Below are 12,020 nucleotides of genomic sequence, written 5' to 3' on the forward strand. Positions count from 1 at the left end.
ATATATACGTATGAAAACATCTCTCTTACATTTCTTTAAAAAATCGGTAGGAATAATACAATATTATTTTGGAAAATTTAACTTAAAATTGATGCCAGACTTAGAATAAGAATTATTTCCATTTGCTCGATTTGATTTCATACGTCAAGAATGCTTTCTGGATCTTAACGCGATAGAACTCAAAAGAGGAAAGCGGATTTCTTCAACAAATCTATCTTTTCCTTTCTGCGGCGTAATTTTGTAAGTGATTTATTTTTATTTCATTTGTAGCTGAAGTTTCTCATATAAAAATTTACACTGAAACTCAATAAAAGTAGTAAACTTCAGAAGTAAATTTAAATTTATGTTATAATGCAAAAATGCATAAGCAAAGATGTGTGATTGAAAATTATCAAAAATGATAAAGAATTAATAATTATTATATTTTTAATCTAGTTTTCCTGGGATACATTTTTTTTAGAAAGCATAAGTCAATAATATTGTCGTATAGACTAAATAATAAAGAAAAGACTTTCATTATTTATAGAAAATTTAAGATATATTTTGAGTATTAATTTTAAATATTAATCAAGAAGCAGGTTAATTTATTTAATTTACAAAATATTCTTTAATTTAATAGCTATTAATGCGTTCGATATAAGTACTTTGGCTCGAAGTTTAAATAAAATCACTATACAAATACAATGCATATCTACCTTTGTAAATGAGAACGAATTGCATGATTTATTTTCAAACTCGTTTGCGTTAAGATATTTCTGAACGGAATTATCTTTTACTGTTTGTACTAGTAAAACATTACCCGAATATATATAATTTAGTCACGTAAGTGAACTTACAATTTACGTGTAACTATTTTGGCGAAATTAAAGTAGCGGAATGTATGCGAATATAAATTTAATTTATTTTCCTCGGTTCATGCAAATAAACCAGAACCGGATATCCAATTCAAGATACGTTCAGTTTTCAATGAATTTTCTTATCGTTATTTTTCTCGCAGATTCGGAAAATCGAGACCTGTCCGTTGCACTTTTGTTCACGCATGTTCACCCCGTCTTTTACCATCCATCACTCACCTATACGTCTTCGTGAAAGGTTTTTTCCCTAATCGTATCATATATCACCCTGAAATCGGAGCATGCCAATTCGAGATTTCCATGTAAACGAGATGACCGTCTCGTCGTCGTGTTCGCACGTAAACAGAATCTAGCGATCGATGGTGTACTCATTCGTGAATAAATGTGAATCGTGATTGCATCTTGTTTCCCACGTTACGCATAATAACGACTTTAATTAATGTAACGAGGTTGTGGGAGTTGGCCGGAGCAGAAAGATATAAAATCGTCATATATGAATTTTTACACCCGCAATAAAATATTCATTTAGCTTTTTAAAAACGAAACAAATGAGACGATAAAACACATTTAAAAGAGCTGATTGCCTCAAAAAGTGTTTCCGCACATCTGCGTTAAAAATTCTGTGCTGAAAATTTAAATCGATGAAAATTTATATTCGTAATATCTATGCGCGTGTATCTATCCCTTTATATCCCGAATAACAAATAAACAGAAATAAATGAATTATGAAGGATTTGTAAATAAAAAAGTATATCAGATACAGTTTGCGCTGCGGTAATTAAACTTTATTCTAGATGTATATAAAATAAATATTGGTAACACAGTTTAATATATATATATATATATAGTGGATTTTTTTTACATAAATCAACGTCTTATTGTAGACATGCAAGTTTTATAAAATACGAAAATGGTTTGCAAGAAAATAAGTCGATTATACTGCTTTATTAAATCTGCCCCGCAGGCGTCAGTATCTATTTTCTTTTTGGTGTATCCTCTCCGAGCTTGTTTATCGCCACAATATTTCGTTACGGCCGATAAAAGTCGCGTGTATGCCTTCGTAAATATCCGGTAAAACTTAAATTATAAAAGTTCATATTAAATTAAACAACGCGACGTATTAATAAAACTACGAAGTCGTACTCGCGGCAAAGTTTACATACTCTGAAATGATGTACGTCAGGTTTATAAGATAAGTGTAAAAGTTACCTCGACAAAATGCAGCTGCAATTTATGTATAACGTCGTAACACTTCACTTTCATTTTTTCGCTGATCGTTGTTTTGATAGCTATTTATTGATTAAAGGTTCTACACATATATTAATCTGTCTATCATGACCTCTGAAAATATAATACGCCATATCGAGCAGATATTATGTACATATTATAGATAGATATATACATTTTGTGTAATTACTTATAATAGCTGAGACTATTTTATTGACAATATTCAACACATTTAATGTAATTAATGTAACTTACATAAAGCCTAATAGTTTTTCTCATCAATATATTTAATAAAGCTTTACTTCACTTATGTCTTACAATATTTACAATTAGGCAGTTCAATGTCAATTCGATGAATCATTTTAATAAATAAATATTCCATTTTCTGAAAATGAGATATTATCAACTCGTTACCACTTGCGTTTTTATGAATTTTTTTATCGTTACATTACGTAATATATTTTATGGATAATTAGAAACAACTATATTTCGTGAGATGCAATTAGGTGATGCATCGATTTTCTTTGCGATAAACATCGCTTTGCCTGTCATTATTTGTTCTTCCACTCGAGTTAATTCTTCAATTTGCGTCAATAAAATATAAATCAGAGGTCATCATTAATTCCGATTTATTAAATTTTCATAGTGTTACTCTTTCGTGATTATAGATATTTTAAATGACTTGCTAACGATATAGCGTTGCAATAATTACGATTAAAATAATTATAAACTATTATTACATTATTGATTAAAATATTTTTATAAAAAATGAGTGTGCTCACAAGATAACAGTATATTTAATGTTCTCAGAGCTTTTTAATATCGCATTTCTAATGATACAATTCAATCCCAAGCACATGCCGAATAATCGGGAATGTATTATTCTTTTGTTCCATCTGATAATCCCTTTTATTTTTCTGACAACGATTGACACCAATGGGTCATTTATTCATTTGAAATAACGGTCGCAAATGAAATTGTTTTATCTGTCATATCCGTTGTTCCTATTGTTTATCATCGTATAGGAGAATTAAAGATTATTATCGTTATCTCCTACGCATACAAAAATTTAATATTTCACAATTATTTTGCAACAATCTCTTTGCGCTTTCGTTGCACCAGAGGAAGACTATGTCAAGCATAATAATCGAATAAGCGCGAAATTCGAAGATCTACGACGAATATCTCTCATGTTTTACGGAAATATTTATACGATTCGATGCTTGCGTGATATTACAGTACTCTTTATTGCGCTCTATGAAGCACGCTTATACGATTAATGCGAATTTCTTAACTTCGCAGAAAACGGCAATTTTGTATTTATAAAACGTACAGCAATGAAATATAACACAGACATATAATGATTTTATTTATAATATCAAAAATTGAATCTCCTTAATTCCTTCCATATTTTATCTCTCCTGATATATTGATTGATAATTGATTCGATTAAAGTTACTCGAATATCCAATGGAATATTCTGCTCTCCACGACGGATGTTGCTTCAACAGAATTTTAATTTGGGGATTAGCTGCAAAAATATTTGAAATTAAATAACAAAAGAAGAGAGAGAGAGAGAGAGAGAGAGAGAGAGAGAGATTTATGCGTCTGATCACATTTTTGCAAAGGAAATATTTGCTTCGGAGTTTGTTTGAAGAATCTCTGATCGAAAGGGAAAACACGAGGGTCTCTCGTGAGAGGGAGATAAAGGATTCCTATCGTCATTAGATAAGCGAAGTGCAAGCCTATATATATATATGTGTGGCAAACCGATTTCATTCGTCGAGAATGATCGCAGACTTCGAGAACGTGATGCGCGCAGCTATACTGGGTATAAGCAACAGACGCCAGCATGGCAAGAGTCAGTTCGCGTCCGGCACGCGACCGATGAGGTCGGTCGCTCTTCGTAAAGTAAAGATCTTTTTGAACTTTGTATCGACGTTTCTCCACGGCCTTGAAATATCAGGACAGTTGTCGGGAGCAATTCCATTTGATTTCAACAGTTAATTCGTGATTAGTCGCGATGTAGAGTCCTCGCGCGGCTCGCAAACTTCGACGTTTGCTCGTATGTGAACGTGAGCGGTACTCCGATGCCAGCGCACTAAAGTTCAAATGTTTAACAATCTAATGACAAACTGTCGTTGAGTGCTCCCGTGAAGGGTACTCCCGCAAGACCTCGAGTCGTAAATGCAGGATGGTTAAATCGAATCGATCGCTGTGCGCGTTTGATCGATATTTTGACCTAGTCGTGTGAGTGTGTACATCGAGATTGTGTCATTTAAAAAAGAAAACAATGTGTTTTACGAATATCCTAAGAGCAAATATTAGATATATATCTAATAATTGCCGAGGCCCTTCTCCATGTAATACATAGAAATTGGTCCTGAATGATGGGATGAAATGAGTCAGTTATAACATACGTTGTAACTTATAATGTGGTAAACAAAAAATGTTATTCTTCAAATTCTTTGGAGTAAAATCTCGTTCTAAAGAGCGAAAAGTTGAGCCAGGTTTTGAAAAAGGACGGTTTAATGTTTAATCTTTACGAGTGAGATTTCACTCTTTAAAGTGAAATTTACTCTAAAAGTTTTAGAAAGTACGCAAGCGTACGTATGACTTAAATAACGGATAATTCATTTTGCCGAGATTCAATTTTTCATATTAATTATTGCGCGAGGTCCTTTCTATAAAGGAAAGTATGTATAAAGGGAACGTTTAATATCTTTTGAAAAAAGTAACCACGAGAATGTATGTAATATTAAACGCGAACGATGTAATGGAATTTAGAAAATGTAATTCTTGTACTTTGAAAAAGGAACGTTGAAAAGACTTGTCGAAGGAATAATGAAACATATTTGTCAGCGGGGTCAAACATTGATAGCTTACGTCAAAAAAAAAAGACTTTTCTTTTGGTATTGAAAGTAATCTGAGACGTCTTCCATCTTCCATCGACTTTATTAGTTTTCTGTATATTCAAACATTTGTCATAATCAAAGTCATTTGTATACATATATCTATATTTTACGAACATCAGCGGTCAAATTATCGGTCATGATTGCGTTTCAAAATATTTGGAACCTGTTTCTGTGGCTTTACTTTATGATTATTGCTGTTTTACTGCGGATAAGCAATTTCACATATAGCTAAAGATATTTGAATTTTGTGCGTACTACTGTACGTTCTATATTCGTGGAAAAATCGTTGAAAGGACTACTTATTATATAGAAAAAAATGGTACAATAAATGTATGGCATACACGACGAGTTGCCTTAGCATTGATTCTGATAAATCGATTTTACACCGTAGCCAATGATTGATACAGGTTTATTAATTGATATCCACAGCGGGGACCTAGGTTACCATTGAATTTAGAACTTCATTGAGTTTGGCGTTGTCACGTAAATCCGTAATGAATTTATCCACGGGATATACACGTAATTGGACTCGATAAATAAGTTACAACGCTGTCCCGATACGAACCGAAAATATTACAGAAAATATTGTAAGAATAAAGGTCTCTCTTTCTCTTTCTCCCTTTTTTTTCTGTGAACAGAAAGGATGCTGACTTCTCGTGTTGGTTACTCTCTCGATTACGGAAGAAACTTTCATCTTCTCCAATTTATAAGAATACTTATTGTGTTTTCTCAAGTTTATTGCATCTTGAAATCACAATGGTCTATAGCTGTGCTTTTGAAATCGATATACGAGCCGTGAAGAAAAATGTCAAGTACTATATGACTGTTCCGAGAACGCGTTATTGACGCTATTGTATTATTCTATCTTTATCATTCATTGGATATAAATCAAAGAACGCTAACGGATAGCGCGTTTTTCAAATGCAGCTTGTATTAAGCTGTAGTGAATGAAACGGATCTAACGATGATAATTTCAACAATTCTGCATAGTGAATGAGGAAGTCAATTTATTAATGAGATAGCAATGAATCGTACAATTTTTTAATTTTTTTATACAGATATTATAATTGTGATTTTGATAAAGTGATGTCGATTATTAAAGTATTTTTTATTAGATACATTGCGCACTGTTTTCTGTACCGACTCCTAACGCCTTTTAATTGTTTTTATTTAATCGTTTGATTAAGAAAGATCTCTCTTGTTATTTTTAAATTTTAATACAAATAAATTTTTTCTCATTTTATAGCTGCACTATTTACTCATCAAAACATCATCAAGAATAATTTTTTTGCGATCTTTATAACGCTATTCCAAATATATAGATATACTTCAAACGGTGTCTTTTTAATTCTGTATAATGTAATAACCGAGATATTTCTCCGGTGTGCTATTTGCGTATTTTTTTCTCGTTCTTTCCAATCTTTACTCATGTGCATGATTTTATCAAGAGTGTACTAATTTTCATTGCCCCAAGCGCAAACTTTTGTGTTACACTAATTAGCGTATTGCATTAGTGGCTGAGGTCTTTATTTTGAAAAAACAATATACCTAACATCTCTAATTCCATATAGTAACTTTATAGCAATAGCTTCGAGACAGACTTCTTCGTTCCATTATTATTCTTATTATAATAATGTCATATCTTTATTATGCATAGAAGTACGACGACGTACTTGAAATTTATTACTTTGAGATTTTAGTCGCACAGTTCTAATTATTGAGGAAAATAAAAACAAAATATTTTCAATCTAAAAATGATTGTATGTAATCTCGAGTTTTGAAAGAACATATTAAAGGTGACTTCGGACTTATTCCCATAGCGAAAGTGCTCGACATCATTTGCTTGGGAAATTAACTCGTTTTTCTCCCTCTTTTCCTTTTTACTCTTTCAAAAGCACTTCTTATCTTTCAAGAGGCAATTAAAGTAAATCAAAATATCTAATTAATGAATTAGAGATCATATCAGAGGTAAAAAAAAAACAAGGATAAGATATTTTACAAAGATAACTGGAGATAATAGAACTTTTAAATATTATCAGGCTACATCTAATTAACGTGAAAAAGCGTTCCCCCCCCCCTTGCAACATCGTGACATTGAACAAAAAAAAAACTTTTACTGTGAAATATAAATTTGCAAATTATTTTGCAGAAGATATAATAATTACATTTCCATCTTCTCGGAAATCCATTTACAATCCGCTATCAGTGTAGCCTTTGCTCAACTATATATTAAGGGAAATCGACCAGCGAGGACTCAGTTATAAGTTGCTCCAATTAATCGTTCGGTGAAACCCACAGCCGAGATTGTAACCAACTGTCATCTATTTCGAGATAACGTTGCATATTCTCGTTAGGAAAACTTTACAGATTCCGTCAAGACTCAGACGCATCTTGTAAGGATGTTCTTGGAACGCCTCATGAATGATGCATTCCCATCTTAGCGTTTCTCGCTCTGTTTACCCAGCGGAGATATCATGGCAATATGGATGACCGTCTGCGTTCTCTCTCTCTTTCTCTCTTAACTTTTTGATGCTCCCAGGAAAGATGGGAATCAATTTTATGAATGGCCGCTAGTGTTGTCAACTCTGCCATCTGAGAGATCGCTGTAGACATTTCAAATTGACTAGAAAATGAAACGCGAAAGTCAGGATTGTAATCCAGATGATAGTTGGATGTTAGCATTTCCTTGAGAAGTGAAGGAATTAAAAATTATTAGCTCGACTCTCGGAAGAGTATATTGACTTTGTTAGAAATTCTAATTGTAGTATTAGTATTTATGTTATTTATACGTTAATCTTGATTTTTCTTTTCTTCACTTTTATTTTAAAAGGTATTTTTATTTTAAAATGTAATAAAAATGAATCCTCAATTAACTGATGAATTGAAAGCGTGACCTGGATGAAAACTGTTTCCCGGGTAAACAATGGCCAGCGCTTTCACGAAACTCAAATAGGACTGAAGCACTAAATTGTCGAGTTACACGAAGTACCAAAATTCTCTTTGGTTACGTTATCTCACGGCGCAGATAATATAACTTGTTTGTATTGTAAAACTGCGATGTGTGCTACATCGTGACTCTCTACGACACGGATCGTAATGTATGAGCTATTATTCTGTTAACTGATGTCTGGTCTTTTACAAATAACATCGTAAAAAATCACTCTGACGAAAAGAATGTTTTATGGAACCTTTTTCGCGCCGAGAGAGTCATATTTCCGCGTTTACGATAATGCTGGGATATATAATAAATTGCGAACCGGTACAAAGAAAGTTTCAAAAGCATTTTTGGAAGAGATCATTTGTATATAAATTGGTTAATGAACTGATATAACGATGACATTTCGCAGAAGTTTTAATGAGAGCGGAGTAATTACTTTCAATATGAAATCGCAATTGTAAATATCGCATGAACGAGTTGATTTATCAATCAATAATGTCGTTCACCTGGTATTAATCCAATTGCTACAATCAATTGGACCGAGAAACAGTACGGTAATAGGAAGACTCGAAAAACACGTCGTGTTACGCAACCTCGATGTAAACGCACTCAACGCAAACCATTGAAGATAAATAACGGTCGATGGAAGTCTACTCTGATCTCTCCGGATGCTACCGTGACGTGCACATGTGAAGCTTATAAATATCAGTAGAAACGGAGAGCAGTGTTCGAACGTTTCTCAAGATGAACGAGTACGCTCTCGTTATATCCCACGAAGTCGCTCCCAGACTGGCGCGTAGGGATTCGGGAACCATGAGAGTAACACTTCCGTTGACCTCCTTCAGGAGGCACAGCGGGTGCGTTTCTATGCTCTCACAAGTGAAGCCGCATCCGAAATTGGTGTACGTCGCAGTTCCGTAAGTGCTCTACAATCTTTACAATTATCGCCACACAAGGAAATACTATACATAATTATGAGAAATTAAACGTGCCTAATTACGTTAGCCACTACAGTACGATCAACTGGAGTTTATCAATATTTTGTTATTAATTAGTTGTTATTTTCTAAATTTGTTGATTCACTTTTAATTTATAGAAAAATAACTCTCCTCAACTATTTAATTTCAGTGTGATAACTTGTAAATGTTTATTTCTTTCTTAATGATAAAAATAATGTATATGTTAACACAGCTGCTGTGTTATCATCGAATACAGAAATTTATCAGTATTTTGTTGCTAATGAGCACAAATTTATTGATCCATTTTTAATTTATAAAAAAATTATTTCCTTCAATTATACTTGGCAACAAATGATCTTTTTTTTGTATCGCAAATGTGAGCAGTCATTTCCAATGTATATTTGCCTGCTTATGAATTTGCATTTAAATTTCATTATTAGTTTGAATTTAAAAAAAAATGGCGTCAAAGATGTAAAACACGATTTTGAGAGTTTTTATACGTTACAGCATCGGCAGTAAATTTTATTTATAAATTTCATTTACATCATGCGAAAATAACAATTTTTAACTTTGAAATGCATTTGGATTTTAATGTCATTTTTTATTTTCGAGATATATTAATTTGAAAATAGCTCTTTCTTTGTACAATGTATACATTATTATTAAAATTGTCATTTTTTAATATCTTTTTCACGTCATTTTTCAAAAAAAAATTGTAATAACAGCAAACTCTACAACGGATCGATTTAGATAAAAATATATCAGAAATGATTATTTGTACTCGTATTACAAAATGGTGTTGGATATATCATTTAAATCTTATATTAAATCTCAATTTTTTAAACGTATAATTAATATATCATGAAAACTAGAGCTAATATTCATTTTTATTGATATTCCTTATCAACATCACAAAATTAATAAAAATTGGCTGTTTTGGTGCAAAATATTGTATAATTTCAGTGTTGACCAGTGTTATTTAATTCCAATATAATAATTTATATTTGCTTTTTCCTTATTTAACGATAAAATAATTCATCATTTGTACGACACGAATACCGACTTTTAGAGAAAAGTTCAGGAATAGCTATGGCTAATTCAGTTCCGATGAATAAAGAACACAGAACTGACTGTGTAAATAAATCTGTCAGTCTAAATAATTACTATTCGAAACATTTATACACAGTATGCTTCATTGCCGAAAATATTACGTCTTAAAGCGTTTCGCTCAGCACGATAGAAGATGCATTAGGAAATGAGCGTAGAATAATCGACGACGGCTGATAATCTAGCAATCACGAACGCCGTAAAACGAGCATTACCTTAATGCAATTACCCTAATGCATGCACGCGATAGTATAAGTATTTGCAGTGCTTTGCTAAAACGAACTTTCGATATGTATATATTTCTTGTAAAAAAATAACTTATATATTATATCCATCAAGTGGTTAAACAATTCTGAACCAGTTCGCTTTCTTTTTGCCACGAAAATTTCTTTCGTTACGACATTGCCGCATCCCGCTAAGCGTACCTTTCTTCTTGTTTTATACGAAACACGCGGAAAAGTATTAATCTGTGTCCTGAGTTTTAATATTATTTATCCGGCTGACAACACAACACAAAAGAAAAATTTGCGGTATTTATATCGTGATGAAAAGTTCATCATTTATAGCTACCTTCTTGCCGTGAAACTGACCAGAAAAGCGGCTATAAATGATGACGAATTCGCATTTCGAAATCGATAATGAAACCAAAGGTTTCATTATCGATTACGGAATGCGAGCTATAAGTAATGAACTTCCCATCACAATAATGCCGCGAATTCCTCTATCGGCCGGATAAATAATATCTGCAGGACTCAGGTAACTGATCAGCAATCACGGACAACATGGATGATCTGAAGGTGATACGTGTTGTGTGTGTGTGTGTGTGTGTGTGTGTGTGTTAATTGCGCGTACAGGAACGATACATTCGCACACATAACGCACACTTCCGGCGAAATTCGCATGCGGATGGAGCTACGTCAATTGAACCAAGCGTACTACATCAATTAGGAGTTTCGATAAACAATCGATAGTACTCTTGCGGCCGTTTAATTATGCGCCGCGATACGTAATTGATATACGAATCAATTAATGCACGCATTCGTCGAGATATAACGAGGCAGAGTATTGCTGCAGATGTTAGTGAACTAGTCATTCTGTAGTTAATTGCCTGAGCAATTCAATTCGGTCCGTTCCTTTGACACCATCCCTTAGCTTTTATCTTCATGTGTTTGCATATATTAAAAGACTTTGGATGAAGAGAGTTTTTTTACAAAGACGGCTTATATCCGAAATGATCTATATAAAACAGCAAAAAGATAGTTTAAATTTAAAAAATGATTATCTGTTAGATTCTGCATACTCAGATATGTTATTTACAATGTGAGATTTTCTTCCTCTCCACAACAATTATTTCACACGGAAAATATCGATTGTTTATCGTATCCTCACACGAGATCTACATGTCGAACGGGCAACGACAGTCTAACATAGCTTAAAATGTAAGTTTGTTAAAATATAACCTGTACTTTTTATTTACTTATATATGTAATTAATTTATTATTTAGTTAATCTGTCAATTATGGGAATCTATTTTGGACGAATGAACGCATTACGGCTTGACGCATTGATAATCCGTAGGAATTATGTAATATGAAACAGCAACTTAATTGTAAACCTAATTTTAATTCTTAGTTCTTGGCATTCGCGACGAAAGCGTTAATTTGAATAGATTGAAGATGATCCTAAACAAAAGATCACGAAACGTTTGCGTAATTAATCTTTTATATATACTTGAATAAATACATACATACCAACAGCATGTTTCGATTCTTATTGGCTCCTATTGATTATTTATGATGATTTTATTCGCTAGAGCTTAGATCTCATATTATACTGCATATATTATAGACGATTTAATTAATTTGATTAACAATTGATTTAAATAAATAGCAAATCCGATTTATGGCTGTATATTCTGTCTCTATTATTGATTGCGATTGCTATTGGGATAAATAGTTGAATATTTCGTACCGTATCGAAATGTAATAAATAGCATTTGCCTTTATATGTCCGGAGATTA

General features: G+C 32.6%; 1 protein-coding gene across 9 annotated transcripts in view; it reads left to right on the forward strand.

Annotated features, from left to right (window-relative positions):
• Window positions 1-12,020, forward strand: part of LOC108749721 (cAMP-specific 3',5'-cyclic phosphodiesterase-like) — a 192,396-nt gene that overhangs the window by 103,456 nt on the left and 76,920 nt on the right. Inside the window, exon 1 of one of the 9 annotated variants that reach the window (XM_018488696.1) lies at window positions 8,282-8,851. The exons of the other annotated variants lie outside the window; for them this stretch is intronic. Within the exon in view, the coding sequence (XP_018344198.1) occupies window positions 8,679-8,851 (173 nt within the window). The 5' untranslated portion in view covers window positions 8,282-8,678. Of the gene's footprint in view, window positions 1-8,281; window positions 8,852-12,020 lie in introns of those variants that run through there. 9 annotated transcript variants of the gene reach the window in all.

The sequence above is a fragment of the Trachymyrmex septentrionalis genome, unplaced genomic scaffold (assembly GCF_001594115.1).
Source record: "Trachymyrmex septentrionalis isolate Tsep2-gDNA-1 unplaced genomic scaffold, Tsep1.0 scaffold11, whole genome shotgun sequence".
NCBI lineage: Eukaryota > Metazoa > Arthropoda > Insecta > Hymenoptera > Formicidae > Trachymyrmex > Trachymyrmex septentrionalis.